The 16,785-nt window shown below is 41.9% G+C and overlaps 1 protein-coding gene and 1 pseudogene across 1 annotated transcript in view; one reads left to right on the top strand and one right to left on the bottom strand.

Moving 5' to 3' along the window:
• Window positions 1-16,785, bottom strand: part of MYO1D (myosin ID) — a 363,696-nt gene that overhangs the window by 129,471 nt on the left and 217,440 nt on the right. The window contains exon 20 of the mRNA XM_069602865.1: window positions 14,734-14,847. Within this exon, the coding sequence (XP_069458966.1) occupies window positions 14,734-14,847 (114 nt within the window). The remainder of the gene's footprint in view (window positions 1-14,733; window positions 14,848-16,785) is intronic.
• LOC138414781 (small ribosomal subunit protein eS24-like) lies at window positions 2,152-2,546 on the top strand (annotated as a pseudogene).

The raw sequence follows: 16,785 nt of genomic DNA, 5'->3' as shown, positions 1-16,785 counted from the left end.
ACAGCTTGCAGGAACTCGCTGAGAATTAATTAGGAAGGCAAGTTTATTACCCAAATAAATAAATAAACCCAAAGCCACTCAGTGTCTGACATTAGGGGTTATATACTTTCCATTAAAGAGGACTAATAAATATAGTTTAAAGGCTCAAGGGAGGAGTGAAGGGGAGAGGGCTGGCAAGCACCAGCTCAGGCGGTGCCAGACATCAGCTGACTGCCTCCATTGAGATTACCATGGAAACGCCTTCTCCTGGGATATAGCCACGAGGGCAGGGTGCTTGAGAAATGTGATGGGGAGCAGAGCCAGCGGTCGATGGATTTTTAGCAGGGTTCACCCCTGTAGCACATTATAAGGACAATCCATCTTCCAAATCAAACAGTAGCTTTCTAGCGAGTCACGTCAGATACAGTAATAAAGCATGAAGCCTGGCATAATTACGATCCATTTACCTCTACAAAACAGTCACATCCTTTCAGATAATTGTCTCTCTTCTCTCCCCTGCCTGCTTCCTATTCTCCCTAGAACTAAAGGAGGTATTTGTGCAAATTAATTGGCTGCTTCCTCAGCCATCAAGCCCATGCTGATAAAAAGGGACTATATCAAAAACAGCCTTCACGGGCAGATTCAAACATTTTTCAAACCCACCTGTCAGGCAGAACCAACACAACTCTGCCAACAAAAGGGTAAGAGGAGTCCCAGCTGAGGTCAGGTTAAATGTTTCAGTTTATGTGGTCTCCCTCGAAACCGGTGAACAGATTTTATGTTTATGCAAATTAAACTCGGTCTTAGCAACCAGCTCCCGGAGCTCTGGCTGGGGAGCACCCATGTCCACAGGAACGCAAAAGGCAGCAGGGCACTGATTCAAGCAATGTGCCTCAGCCATGGGGTGCAATTTCCCCCACCAGTTATAGGGATCTCTAGAATGACGCGTGGAATTCAAGAGGCATGATCAAAGTTTTGCACACAACATGACTAATTGTGTGGGCTGTTTCTTGCCTTTGTCTCTGCATCAAGCTGTGGCTACCAGGAGTCTTCCCACTTTGCAAAACATTCAGATTATGACCCCACCGTCCCCCGTTCAAATTTTAACCTTTCTTGACAACTGTATTGGAATTAATGTTTTAATTTTATATTACCACTTACAAATGTAGAAAGTGACTCAAGGGGGATGACATTAATTTGACAATAACACAGCATTCCTAATCTAACTGTATCTAGAAAGTTACACTGTGGTTAATAAAGGGATCACCTGTAACTTGAGTATTTCATCCTGACTGCTATGGATAATTATTTGATCATGCCATTTGTGAGAATATTCTGAAAAACCTGTCACGGTTTCCTATTTTTATCTTTCCTGTGAAGAGTGCCTGGAATCTTGATTAAATGATAGATTGATTTTTGCTAATGCAAGGGGAAAAAAAGCTCCCTGATTTATCTTGTAATTATATTTTACCTCATGTAAAGATCAGATCAGTTGTCATCTCCTGAACACAAACCAACTAACCACAGAGAGGGGAGACATGATTTCTGTAGTTAAAGGTTTACTGAGACCCCAATGAGTGCTGGGGGAAAAATAAATGATACCATAACACATCTGCTAGAATGGCTAAAATTAAAAAAAAATCTGGTGTAGAACTCTTGATCATTGCTGGTAGAAATGCAAAATGATAGTCATGTTGAAAGACAGTTTGGTGGTTCTTATAAAGCCAAACTTGGCCTTATCACAGGAGCTAGAACTGTACTTGAAGGTTTTTACCCAAAGAATTTGATAACCTGTGACCATACAAAAACCTTCATGTGAATGTTTCTAGCAGCTTTAGTCATAACTGCCCCAAATTAGAAGCAACCAAGATGTTTCAATAAGCCAAAGGATAAACCAACTATGGTACATTCATACAATGGACTACTATGCAGCAATAAAAAGAAATAAGCTATCAAGCCATGGAAAGGCATATACCAAACCTCGAATACTGATTCCTAAGTGAAAGAAGCCAGAATGAGAAGTATGATTCCAAGTATATGATATTCTAGCAAAGGCACAACTACAGTAAAATGATCAGTGGTTGCCAGAGATTTGGGGGAGAGAGATAAAAGTTGTAGAAATACGTAAGAAGTATCCATTTCCCCTCCCTGGCTGCCTGAGGATCAACCACTATGAGGAACAACACAGTAGCTATCTGGACCAGGAAGTTCCTGACCAATCAACTATGGAAACAAATGATCACTGATGTCCTCCATCCTGGCTGGCAACAGTACCCAAGACAAAAATGGGGGGAGGGGGGGAACCAGACAAAATATACCAGACTATTTTAGCTGTTATCTTTGTATTTGGATTCAGAACCATTTTGGTGGTGGCAAAGCCAATAGCTTTGGTGTGATTTACGATTTCTTGGATAATGCAAAGAAAAATAAATCCAAACACAGACTTGCAGAATATGGCCTGTATAAGAAAAAAAAATTCAAGAAAACAGTGAAGGGAACACAAGAGCAGAATGTACAAAGTCAGCAGGACTGTAAAGGCCATCGTTGGTGCTGGCAAAAAGGAGTGAAGACTCTGCAGTGATTTTATCTGTGGTGGCTGCCCAGACTTTAAATGAGAGGATTAATAAACTGTAAAAACTTCAATACAAAAATTATCAAAGATCAAAGCATTGGCAGAATTTTGTTAGAAAAAGAGACTGGTAAAGGAAAAATGAAAATAACAGGTATTGTTACTGATGGGCAGCTTATTAATAGGTAAATACTTGATGGCCATTTTTATCTTAATTTTTTATGCTAAATTCTAATTGTTCATAGGAAAACATAGGATGTGTTCTATAAGTAGTTGGAATTTAGGCTACAGGAAGGGCAACATAAACTCAATGGACATGGGTTTGGGTGGACTCTGGGAGTTGGTGATGGACAGGGAGGCCTGGTGTGCTGCGCTTCATGGGGTCGCAAAGAGTCGGACACCACTGAGTGACTGAACTGAAGGGCAATATAATAATAGCTTGGCTACAATGAAACATTTTCTAAAGATCCACAAGGCAGTCTTGTGCCTTCTTTATTGAGATGCAAGATATAATCTTAAGTGTGTGGAAGTATAAAACTGAAGTAAAATAAACAGTTTCTGGGACTTCCCTGGTGGTCCAGTGGCTAAGACTCTCTGCTCCTAACACAGAGGGCCTGGGTTCAGTCCCTGGTCAGGGAGGTAGATCCCACATGCTGCACCTAAGATCCAGTGCAGCCAAATAAATATGTTTAAAAAACTAACATCTCCTGATTTAATTTCCAGCTTATAGGAAATACAGGGACTAGGAGAAAAAGTTAAATGACCATGAGGAAACAATTAGACAAATCCAGACTAGACCAGTCCTGGATTCTTTAAAAACTCAACATCATACATACCAAGTGTTAGTGAGGATACGGAGAAACCAGGACTCTCACGCTGAAGACAATGCAAAATGGAGCAGCCGCTTTGGAAAACAGTTTGGTAGTTCCTTACAAAGTTAAATAAATGCCATGAAGAGTACTTCCATTCATAGATAGCCACCCAAGAGAAATGAAAACACATGCCCACATAAAGTCTCGCATGTGAATGTCTGTAGCACCCAAACGTCCATCAGCTGGTGAATGGAGAAATAAAATGCGGTACATCCACTCAATGGAGTATTACTTAGCAATGAAAGCAGAGAACCAGCGATACTCGGAACATGGACGAACCTCTGAAACATTATGCTAAACAAAGGAAGCCAGACACGAAAACAGTAGCTAGTGTATGGTATGATTCCATGTACACGAAGTTTTTAGAAAAGGTGAAAGTATAGACACAGAAAGGTCAGTGATTGTCCAGGGCTGAAACTGACAGTGGGGATTTACTACAAGTGAGCATGGGAGAACTTTCTCAAGTGATGGAAATGTTCCAAGACTGGAATTATGTGATCTTTGGACAACTGCATACCTTTACTAAAAATAACTGAACCAGACCTTGCTAAGTTGCTTCAGTCATATCAGACTCTGTGCGACCCCAGAGACGGTAGCCCACCAGGCTCCCCCATCCCTGGGATTCTCCAGGCAAGAACACTGGAGTAGGTTGCCATTTCCTTCTCCAATGAACCAGACCTTACAATGGGTGAATTTTGGGGTAAGTGCTCTAAATGTATTAGTTCCAGGGCTGCCATAACAAAGTAGCAGAGCTTAAACAACAGAAGTCTGTTGCCTCAGAGTTCTGGAGGCTAGAAGTCCAAGACCAAAGTGTGGGCAAGGCTAGCTCCTTCTGAGGCCTCTCTCCTTGCTTGCAGGTGTCTGTCTGGCCCCTATGTCCTCCTGTGATCTTCCTCTGTGTGTGTCTGTGTCCTAATCTCTTCTTAAAAGGACACCAGGTCTTACCAGGTGGTGCTAGTGGTAAAGAATCCGCCTGCTAATTCAGGAGATGCTGATTCCTTCCTTGAGTTGGGAAGATCCCCTGGAGAAGGGAATGGCAACCCCATCCAGTATTCTTGCCTGAGAAATCCCATGGACAGAGGAGCCTGGTGGGCTACAGTCCATGGGGCTGTGAAGAGTCAGACACAACTGAGCAACACACAGACATCAGTCATAGTAGATTGGGGCCCACTTTAAGGTCTCATTTTAACCTAATTACCTCTTTAAAGATTCTGTCTCCAAACATAGTCCTATGTTAAAGTACTGGAGGTTACGACTTTAACAAATGAATTCTGAGGGAACACAACTGAGCTTATCATAGTAAATGACATCTTAATAATGCTGTTTTAAAAGTCAATTTCATGGAAAAAAAAAAAAAAAAGGCAAGAGGTTGTGTCTAGAGGCACAGTTTTGGACTAAAAGATATGTAATGACCAGATCCAAAATATGAACCTAAATAGGATTTAAAAAAATAGGTATAAAAGACATTCTTTGAACAACTGAGGAAATCTGAACGTGAGTTGACCAACACATAATGGATAATGATTATATATTATATTTGGTATTATAGAAATGTTATTAATATTTTTAGATACAAAGGTGGTATTGTGGTTAAGAGAAAAGATGTCCTATTCTTAGGAGAATGCACACAGGGGCATTTTAGCAGTGAAGTGTCATGAGAGAGAGAAAATAAGTATGACAAAAAAGAAATTAAACATTTAATGAATCTAGGTGGAGGGAATATGGGTATTCCTTATAATATTCTTTTAATTTCCCTATACATTTGAAAAATGTTATAATAAAAAGTTGGAAGAATACAATTAGCAGTGAACTCTGAAGGGGTAGAAAGTTCTACAGGTAGAAAAGGCACCTGTATCCAAGATTTCCTTCATTCTTTTCCTTCCTGGCTAATTGACATAGAAAATATACTCTTTTAAAAGCTCACATCCAGTTATAGCTTTTTATAAGTGAGAAATCATTGGTGTTTGTTTCTACTACATAAAATCTAGAATAAAACATAGCCTAGGTTTTAGAGTTTTAAAACTTTGACAGGGAGGAGCTCAGTGATAAAGAATCTGCCTGCAATTACAGGAGACCCAGGTTCAGTCCCTGGGTCAGGAAGATCCCCTGGAGGAGGGCATGGCAACCCACTCCAGTATTCTCGCCTGGAGAATCCCATGGACAGAGGAGCCTGGTGGGCTACAGTCCACGGGGTCACAAAGAGCTGGACACGACTGAAGTGACTGAGCATGCACGCATGCAGCGAAGAGGCCAGAGAGCAGAGATGGCCCAGAGGGCGAGGAATCGGCCTGCAAAGCAGGAGCCACAGGAGACGTGGGTTCAAACCCTGGGCCAGGAAGATTGCCTGGAGGAGCAAATGGCAACTTACTCTAGTATTCTTGCCTGAAAAATTCCATGGACAGAGGAGCCTGGCAGGCTACAGTCCACGGGGTTGCAGAGAGTCAGACATGACTGGGCAACTAAGCACATTTAGAATAGCAAAAGACAAAAGCAAAGACTTTTTAAAATAGGAACAGCAAACCGGTGGCCTGTGGGCTTACAAGATGTGTTCTATTTGGCTTACATGGCATTTAACAATCAGGAGATATTACCTGTAATATAGACTTCAACTTTTCCTGGGTGAATCCAAAGATTTGGCATATGGGTCTCTAGAGAGGTCACAACAGATTACAGTGGTAGCTGCTCCCTGACCGGTATGAACTTCATGCATTTCTAAACCTGACTCCTAAAGGAATTTTACTTTTTCACAGAGGAAATGGGTAAACAGCAAGCTGTCCCTTCTGCTAGGATTTGCTTTATCTTCAGCTGTCTCCTTCATATGGATACAGCTAATGAGAATGTTGGGTTTCCCTTGTGTCTCAGTGGTAAAGAATCTGCCTGGCATCGCAGGAGATGGGGGTTCAATCCCTGGGTTGAGAAGATCCCCTGGAAAAAGAAGTGGTAACCCACTCCAGTATTCTTGCCTGGGAAATCCCATGGACAGAGAAGCCTGCTGGGCCCCAGTCCATGGGGTCGTAAGAGTCAGACACGACTTACTGACTAAAAAACAAGAATGAGAATACTATATTGGGAGGAGGGTGAAATTGAAGTGGGAGATTTTGGAAATTTATTATAATTTTACAGTTCATAAAATCTCTGCCCAACAGTAATTAAAACTGTCATTGGCACAAAGATAGACAGTAGACCAATAGAACGGAGCAGAGAAACTAGAAAGAGACATATGGCCACTGTGATTTATAACAAATGTAGTGCTGAAGAGCAAGTGGGGAAAGATGGTCTTTTCAATATGGGCCAATTGTTTATATGGGAAAAAAATAAACCCTGAGCAGTTGCCTTGCACATACACAAAAGCCAATTCTAGGTGGGCTGTAAGATGTCAATATGAAAGGCGCAGCGATAAAGCTTATAGAATATGATAGATGAGGATATTTTCACAACCTTGGGATAGGGAATGCTTTCTTAAGCAAAAATAAAAAAGCATCAACCTCGGAAAAAAACGGATAAACTGAAGTATATCAACATGAAAAATGTTGCTCACAGAAACACTAAAGGGATGAAAAGGCAAGTCATAGAGCTGGAGAAAGTATCTGTAACATCTATAGCTGCCAATGGGCACAAACGCAGCATATAAAAAGAACTCCTAAAAATCAAAATTTTAAAGACAGAAACACAGCAAGAGACGTCAACAGGCAATTTACAAAAGAAGTCCAAATGACCAGTAAACACACAGAAAAGGGCTCAACCTTATTAGTAATAAGAGGAGTACAAAGAAAACCCACAATACGTATCTGTCAGTGGATCAATGGATAAAGATGAGGCATACATATGTGATGTAGCATTATTCAGCCATGAGAAACAAGGAGATCCCGCCGTTTGCAACCGCGTGGCTGAACCCTGAGGGCATTATGACTGAAATAGGCTGGACAGAGAAAGACAAATAGTATATGACTGCCATCACCAGTCTTTCTGGCACCAGGGATTGGTTTCGTGGAAGACAATTTTGCCATGGACTAGGGATGGGGCGGGGGATGGTTTCAGGATGATTCAAGCGCATTACATTCATTGTGCTCTTTATTTCTATTCCCTGGTAGCTCAGCTGGTAAAGAATCTGCCTGCAATGCAGGAGACCCCAGTTTGATCCCTGGGTCAGGAAGCTCTGCTGGAGAAGGGATAGGCTACCCACTCCAGTATTCCTGGGCCTCCCTGGTAGCTCAGCTGGTAAAGAATCCACTTGCAATGTGGGAGACCTGGGTTTGATCCCTGGGTTGGGAAGATCCCCTGGAGAAGGGAAAGGCTACCCACTTTAGTATTCTGGCCTGGAGAATTCCATGGACTGTACAGTCCATGGGGTCGTAAAGAGTTGGACTTGACTGAGTGACTTTCACTTTATTTCTATAATTACATCAACTCCATCTCAGATCATCAGGCATTAGATTAGAGGTTGGGGACCCCTGCTATTGATATCACTTATATGTAGAATCTAAAAATGATAAACTTAGAGAAACAGAGAGTAGAGTGGTCACTAGGGGCTCAGGGGGAGGTGAGGAAAACGAAATGTTGGTCAGAGGGCACAAACTTCCAGCTAGAAGATGAGTAAGTTCTTGGGGCCTATTATACAGCATGGTGATTACAGCTAATACAGTATTACATAACTTGAAAGTTGCTAAGTGATCAGCTCTTCAGTGTTCTTACTACAAAAAAGAAATGGCAATTACGTGGTGTGATGGAGGTGTCATCTAACGCTATGGCGGTACTCATACTGCAAAAGATACATGTATCAAGTCAACCACATGTGTAACTACCACACACCTACCAGAATAGCTAAAATTCAAAAGACTTTCAGCTTTGCAAATAAGATCTATACCACTGTTCTAGATTTCACGTATATGCGTTAATATATGATATTTGCTTTTCTCTTTCTGATTTCACTGTGTATGGCAGTTAAGGGAGAAAGGGTGGGGTGGGAAGAAGTAGGAGATTAGGATTGACGTATATACACGACTGATACTGTGTATAAGAGAGACAACTGACGAGCGCCTACTGTGGAGCCCAGGGAACTCTGCTCAATGCTCTGCAGTGACCTAAGTGTAAGGGAAATCCAAAAAAGAGGGATATGTGTATATGCGCAGCTGATTCACTTTGCTGTATAGAAGAAACTAACAGAACATTAAAAACCAACTATATACCAATTAAAAAAAAAAAAAGACTGTCAGGACCTAGTGTTGGAGAGAAAATGGAGCAACTGGATCTTTCATGTGTTGTTGGGCATGGGGTGGGGTTGTAAACCAGTATGACCACTTTGGAAAACTGGAATTTTCTAGTGAACTGAAGAGCGATTTCACCCCTGGGTATTTGTCCAATGAAAAAGTATGCATCATAGCAATACCAAAACACATGCATAAGAATGACTTTAAAAATCTCAAATATCCATCAATATGTGAACGGATAAACAATTTGCGGTGCATTTTGACAAGGAAATACTACAAAGTGGTGAAAATGAGCAAACCAGAATTACAGGAAACCACATGGATGTTCCCATGAAGATAATGTTGAAAGAAAAACAAAAAGGTTTCAAAATCAAAACAGTGTTTGATTTCACTTACATTAAGTTCAAAATGAGCAAAATTATGCCTCTGAAAAGGAAAAAAGAGAGAGTGACTGCGAGGGGGCATATGTTTTCTTTTTTGGCGTCTTGTATCTTGATTTTGGGAATGGTTACACTGGTAAACTCACTTTGTGATAATTGTCAAGCTATAAAGCTGTGGTTTTTCTAGTAGTCAGGTACAGATGTTAGAGTTGTACCATAAAGAAGGCTGAGGGTCGAGGATTAATGGTTTCAAACTATGGAGCTTTTACAAGACTCTTGACAATCCCTTGGACAGCATGGAGATCAAACCATTTAATCCTAAAGGAAATCAACCCTGAATATTCACTGGAAGGACTGATGCTGAAGCTAAAGCTCCAATACTTTGGCCACCTGATGCAAAGAGCCAACTCACTGGAAAAGACCCTGATGCTGGGAAAGATTGAGGGCAGGAGGAGAAGGGGACGACAGAGGATGAGATGGTTGGTTATAGCCTATTTGAAGCACTGTTCTCCCACTGGCGCTTTCCCACCAGGAAAATCTAATTCAGCAGGTCCAAATGTGACTTGGGCCTTAAGGACAACAGTCAAAAATTGCAGAGAGAAGAGATCATTTATACCCCCAAATGAATGAGTCATTACTCATGCTATGCTAGGAGAAGTCAGGGAAGACTATGCATAGATTTGCAAATGCTTAACAAGGAGCTGAAGGACCAATTTGGATCGTGCAGAACTGGTTGCCATGGTGAGGCCTCATCAGAGACACCGTGTTCAGTGTCACTGCGGGATGAAACTCTAACGGTTTGTTGGGTTGGCTGATTCATACCTTAGCCTAGCACAGGCCCAGGCTGTATGGCAAGAAAGGTAATTGTTAGATAGGAGACACACAAAGAGGGACTTCTTGGTGATCTTGGCTAAGACTTCATGCTTTCAAAGCAGGGGAGCCCAGGTTCAATCCCTGGTCAGGGAACAAGATCTCTCATCGAAACTAAGAGTTCACAGGCTGCAGCTAAAAATCCCACATGCCACAACTAAAAGGTCCCATGTGCTGCAACTAAGACCTGGAGCAGCTAAATAAATAAATATTAAAAAGAAGACACACAAAGAGAAGTAGAGACAGAGAGTGGCAGAAACTGACACCATCTAAGCATCATTTTGCTGAGGGGGACACAGGATAACATGGTCTCTCAGAGCTGCCCTAAAACCTGAATAGGGCCCTGGGTTCCTATGAGATTTCTTTTCCTTACTACTGTGCGTATCCTTTCTTTAAACACAAATCAAAAGTGTACGGGGCCCAGGGCAGGCCTCCAAATATGTATCAATGGCATATTGACTATTTTGAATTAAAGTTACCTAAGAAGCAGCCAATGCAAAAAGGATACTTCGACCCTCCTCTTCATTTCTTTGAAACCAGGAAATAAATCTCTCATATGAAAGGTGCCCTCTTTGGACCCAGAGAAAGACATCAGGAGGACCAAAGACAGACAATGCAGGTCCGAGAAGCCTGTATAAATAAACCTTGCCCCTTCTTCACTAATTTACCTCCCAAGCTCACCCCTTGGCTTAAATTCTTTATAATTACGCCTGAACCTAGTTTCTTTGTCCTTCCAAATCCTCACAAATTTATTGTTTCTTTATACACAAAGATATTAAGTTACCCACTCTTAGACATTCTCTGAGCATCTTTTTACGATATCCCATTAAAAAGCAGAGACGTTACTTTGCTGACAAAGGTTCATACAGCCAAAGCTATGGTTTTTCCAGTAGTCATGTATGGATGTGAGAGTTGGACCATAAAGAAAGCTGAGTGCTGAAGAACTGATGTTTTTGTACTGCTGTGTTGGAGAAAACTCTTGAAAGTCCCTTGGACTACAAGGAGATCAAACCAGTCAATCCTAAAGGAAATCAACCCTGAATATTCATTGGAAGGACTGATGCTGAAGCTGAAGCTCCAATACTTTGGCTACCTGATATGAAGAACTGACTCATTAGAAAAGACCCTGATGCTGGGAAAGATTAAAGGCAGGAGGATAAGGGAACGACAGAGGATGAGATGGTTGGATGGCATCACAGACTCAATGGTCATGAGTTTGAGCAGGCTCCAGGAGTTGGTAATGGACAGGGAAGCCTGGTGTGTTGCTTCCATGGGGTTGAAAAGAGTTGGAAATGACTGAGCGACTGAACTGCCTGATGCCCATAAAACTAAGTTGGGTTTCCTCCTATTAATCTGTCTTGTGTCAACTTTATTATTAGGCAGCCACAAACACTTAAGAGGAACAGAGGGAATCTCTCTCCCCCTCCCCACAATCGCAATCTGTTCCCTGGAGCCAGAAAAGTCTCACTGACACAGGACAGGCAGCTGGGCAGAAGCAGGAATGAAGAGCAGAGAAGGAGAGGAGCAAAGGGTGGGATCAGTAGTTATGTTTTTATTGATTACCCTTATTTCTGAAAACTTTCCAACTTGATTCTGAAACACAGTGTTTCCAGAGTTCTTTTCCTTCCTGGAATAATTCATAACCTTATGGAACTGGAGAGAAATTAGAACTCATTTGGCACATTAGAAGAGAAAGGAGAAAGCGGAGGCCCAGAAAGAACAGAGATTTCATTTTCATTCCATTTCCTTCAGTCAGTCTCTTTTCCCCACCATTTAAGCATGATGTTCTTGAATCATCTGCCCCTTCTCCCTCTACACTGATAATTTCAGCCTCAAATTATACATGTGTCTGCTCCTAAATTTTTATCCTAAGTGCTGAATGCTACGCTCTTTTGTACAATGTTAGACTCCAGTGATCGCTGGGATGTTTGCTTACAAGTGTCATCAGTGTCTGAAACTCAACTTGGTTAAGACTGAAATCTTTCTCCATCTCCTCTCAGCTGCTTCATCCCTGCCATGAGCATTATCATTTTCAGAGCTTCCTTGTTGTAAACTTTTCTTTTTTTATGATTTTTTGATGTGGACTATTTTTTAAGGCATTATTGAAATTGTTTCAATATTGCTTCTGTTTTGTGGGCTTTTTTTTTTTTTGGCCCCAAGGCATGTGGGATTTTTAGCTCCCCAATCAGGGATCAAACCTGCACCCCTTGCATTGGAAGCTGACGCTTTAACCACTGGACTACCAGGGAAGTCTCCTTAAACTTTTTAAATTTCAAAATATTTCATATGAAAAGGATAAAGAATAAAATAACATTCACATCCCTATTATTCAGACTTAATATTTGGCTGTATTTGCTTCAGATTGAAGGACATCTTTACAGACATGGCTGGAAGTCCCCAGCCCCATTCAATCTGCTCCCTCCTGAGCGGTTCGATCCTTGGGTTGGGCTGATCCCCTGGAGGAGGACATGGCAATCCACTCTGGTGTTCTTGCCTGGAGAATCCTGTGGACAGAGGAGCCTGGCGGGCTACAGTCCATGGGGATGCAAAGAGTCGGATGACTGAAGCGAGTTAGAATAGCACAAAGCACATCCTGAGACAAAGGCTGATGAGCTTCAGGACTGACTCAGGAGGTGCAGGGAGCTGGGCAAGGGAGTGGGGAGGTGGCTCAGCGGGGGAGGGAGGCCAGTAGGGCCCATTATTAAGCAGCTACTACGGTGGGCAGCGCAGCTTATTCCTATAGAAAAGCTCCTGCAAACGATGTAACACACACCAGAATTATCACGGCCAATGAATGGTGGGGTTTGGAGGATGTATATGCCCACACCCACTGGTCATGTAGGTGGCTAGGGGTGGGGATTATTTCCAGTCAAGGGTTCCAGCAGTCTGTGGGGAGCCTTTTAACAAAGATGCTGACTACTGGAAGTTAGGCTGGAATGTACGAAAGTGGAAAGGAAATCAAAGGGATGTGGGTGATAGCATCGGTGACAGTGTGTGTCCTGCCTGTTGACCTCATTTTACCTTTATGTTTACCTAAACATTGTTACTTTAAAAAAAATATGATATCATCGATAACACTGATGATGATACTGATGATGAAGAGGAACAGTGACTATAACTATACAACAGTCAACATGAAAAACATAGAAAATAACTTCGGTTCAAAGACCTGTTTAACTACTTACTGGATTTTTATCATGCGCCTGATTCCTCTCCCTTTAATGGAAAGTAAGAAAAAGAGATACACATTTTACTAGACTTTGACAAAATGTGACCTTCTCCCTCATCTTCCTTCATCAAGACTATCGGGTTAATAGGCTTAAATGGTGATTAATATGCGATTATAGGTCTTTGCTAAAAGACTACCTATAAATGTCTTAGAACATCATTTCCTTATAAGCTGAAATCCATTAGCCTTTCTACTGAAAGAAAGCTGAGGACTGAAGAATTGATGCTTTTGAACTGTGGTGTTGGAGAAGACTCTTGAGAGTCCCTTGGACTGCAAGGAGATCCAACTCGTCCATCCTAAAGGAAACCAGTCCTGAATATTCACTGGACGGACTGATGCTGAAGCTGAAACTCTAATACTCTGGCAACCTGATATGAAGAACTGACTCACTGGAAAAGACCCTGATGCCAGGAAAGATTTAAGGCGGGAGGAGAAGAGGGGACAGAGGATGAGATGGTTGGATGGCATCACCAACTCGATGGACATGAGTTTCAGCAAGCTCTGGGAGTTGGTGATGGACTGGGAAGCCTGGCATGCTGCAGTCCATGGGGTGGCAAAGAGTTGGACATGACTGAGTGACTGAACTGAACTGAAAGGGAGAAAAGTGTGTATGTATGCGTGTGCAGTGGGGGGACCAGGAGATGGAGTCAAACTTCAACTCCATCGGCAGGCGATAAGCCTGCAGCAACGTTCTAAGTTATTTAGCAAAGCCAGGAACAGCTTGCCTTCCTTGAACCTCACAGCCAACAGGACTCCTGATTTAACAAAATAAAACATTGTAAAACAATGTTTCCTATTTCCTTTTGCAGAGGCCAAAAGGATTTAAAACGATCTTTAAATAACACTCCTCATAGATCTCACGATTGGACAAACACAGACTTCTCTAAGAACTAACAGATAGAAAAATCACCTGAGACATGGAAAGATCTAGCAGTCCAGGGGGATCTGTTTCAAGAATCAGAACGGTTACTTGTTAAGCAGATCCCATAAAGCAGAATAAAAAATTTTTTAAAGTTTCATATTGAGATTCAGAGGCTTCCCAGGTAGTGTAAGTGGTAAAGAATCTGCCTGCCAATGCAAGAGATGCAAGAGACGTGGGTTCCAGCCCTGGGTTGGGAAGATCCCCTGGAGAAGGAAATGGCAACTCACTCCAGTATTCTTGCCAGGAAAATCCCAGGGACAGAGGAGTCTCATGGGCTACAGTCCATGGGGTCGTAAAGAGTCAGACACAACTGCACGTGTAAAAAAGAGGCAATGTTTTCATAAAGTTATTCTCTACTATTTCTTTACCTGATTCCACTTCCACATAAAAGCAAGCCTTATGATAATCGATAAGGAAATACATTTTGTGTCACCAGAGTTAAGCTCTGAGTAGGATAAAGAAAGGTCACATAGAATGCAGAGTCCTACACTTTCAAACAAAATGTGCCTTTGTTATTCTATTGGAAGCTTTGGATACTCCATACAGAAAATTGTAGTTCTGTATAAAATATGAGACGGGCTGAACATTTCAGGAATTCATGGGCTCTCTAAAGCCCCAAAGGCTCTTGTGATCTGTTGACCCCCTAGTGGTCCATGAGAACCAGGTTAAGAATCCTTTGTTTAGAGTGAAGCAGAGAACACTTACGTTGTATAGAGGGATGGTCTTCATCACCTTGTACTGCTTAGTGGGGTCCATTTTATACAGGTGACGGTCAGTGACAAAAATTGCTCGATCTTCCACCTTACTAAATCGATTCACCTGTAAGAAAAAAAAAGTAAACCATAATATCTCATCAAGAATGAAATCAAACGATCTTCCAGGAAGACATCTAGGGGCTGGTACAAGACCTTCTAGAACTAACACCCAAAAAAGATGTCCTTTTCATTATAGAGGACTGGAATGCAAAAGTAGGAAGTCAAGAGACACCTGGAATAACAGGCAAATTTGGCCTTGGAGTACAAAACGAAGCAGGGCAAAGGTTAACAGAGTTTTGCCAGGGAACGCACTGGTCATAGCAAACACCCTCTTCCAACAACACAAGAGAAGACTCTACACATGGACATCACCAGGTGGTCAACACTGAAATCAGATTGATTATATTCTTTGCAACCAAAGACGGAGAAGCTCTACACAGTCAGCAAAAACAAGACTGGAGCTGACTGTGGCTCAGATCATGAACTCCTTATTGCTAAATTCAGACTTAAATTGAAGAAAGTAGGGAAAACCACCAGACCATTCAGGTATGACCTAAATCAAATCTCTTATGATTATACAGTGGAAGTGACAAATAGATTCAAGGGATTAGATCTGATAGACAGAGTGCCTGAGGAACTATGGATGGAGGTTCGTGACATTGTACGAGGCAGTGATCAAGACCATCCCAAGAAAAAGAAATGCAAAAAGGCAGAATGGTTGTCTGAGGAGGCCTTACAATTAGCTGAGAAAAGAAGAGAAGCTAAAGGCAAAGGAGAAAAGGAAAGGTATACCCACTGGAATGCAGAGTTCCAAAGAATAGCAAGGAGAAATAAGAAAGCCATCCTCAGTGATCAATGCAAAGAAAGAGAGGAAAACAATAGAATGGGAAAGACTAGACATCTCTTCAAGAAAATTAGAGATACCAAGGGAACATTTCATGCAAAGATGGGTATAATAAAGGGCAGAAATGGTATGGACCTAACAGAAGCAGAAGATATTAAGAAGTGGTGGCAAGAATACACAGAAGAACTGTACAAAACAGAGCTTCACGACCCAGATAATCACGATGGTGTGATCACTCATCTAGAGCCAGACATCCTGGAATGTGAAGTCAAGTGGGCCTTAGGAAGCATCACTATGAACAAAGCTAGTGGAGGTGACGGAATTCCAGTCAAGCTATTTCAAATCCTAAAAGATGATGCTATGAAAGTGCTGCACTCAATATGCCAGCAAATTTGGAACACTCAGCAGTGGCCACAGGACTGGAAAAGGTCAGTTTTCATTCCAATCCCAAAGAAAGGCAATGCCAAAGAATGCTCAAACTACCACACAATTGCACTCATCTCACACGCTAGCAAAGTAATGCTCAAAATTCACCAAGCCAGGCTTCAGCAATACATGAACCGTGAACTTCCAGATGTTCAAACTGGATTTAGAAAGGGCAGAGGAACCAGAGATCAAATTTCCAACACCTGTTGGATCATCAAAAAAGCAAAAGAGTTCCAGAAAAACATCTACTACTGCGTTATTGACTATGCCAAAGCCTTTGACTGTGTGGATCACAATAAACTGTGGAAAATTCTGAAAGAGATGGGAATACCAGACCACCTGACCTGCCTCCTGAGAAATCTGTATGCAGGTCAACAAGCAACAGTTAGAACTGGACACGGAACAGCAGACTGGTTCCAAATCAAGAAAGGAGTACGTCAAGGCTGCAGATTGTCACCTTGTTTATTTAACGTATATGCAGAGTATATCATGTGAAATGCCGGGCTGGATGAAGCACAAGCTGAAACCAAGATTGCTGGGAGAAATACCAATAACCTCAGATATGCAGATGACACCCTTACGGCAGAAAGCAAAGAACTAAAGAGCCTCTTGATGAAAGTGAAAGAGGAGAGTGAAAAAGTTGGCTTAAAACTCAACATTCATAAAACTAATATCATGGCAAATAGATAGTGGTCCCATCACTTCCATGGCATCTCATGGAAACAGTGGAAA

The sequence above is a fragment of the Ovis canadensis genome, chromosome 11 (genome assembly GCF_042477335.2).
Source record: "Ovis canadensis isolate MfBH-ARS-UI-01 breed Bighorn chromosome 11, ARS-UI_OviCan_v2, whole genome shotgun sequence".
Lineage (NCBI taxonomy): Eukaryota > Metazoa > Chordata > Mammalia > Artiodactyla > Bovidae > Ovis > Ovis canadensis.
The sequence above is the reverse complement of the archived record's forward strand: the minus strand, read 5'-3'. Positions and strand labels throughout refer to the sequence as shown.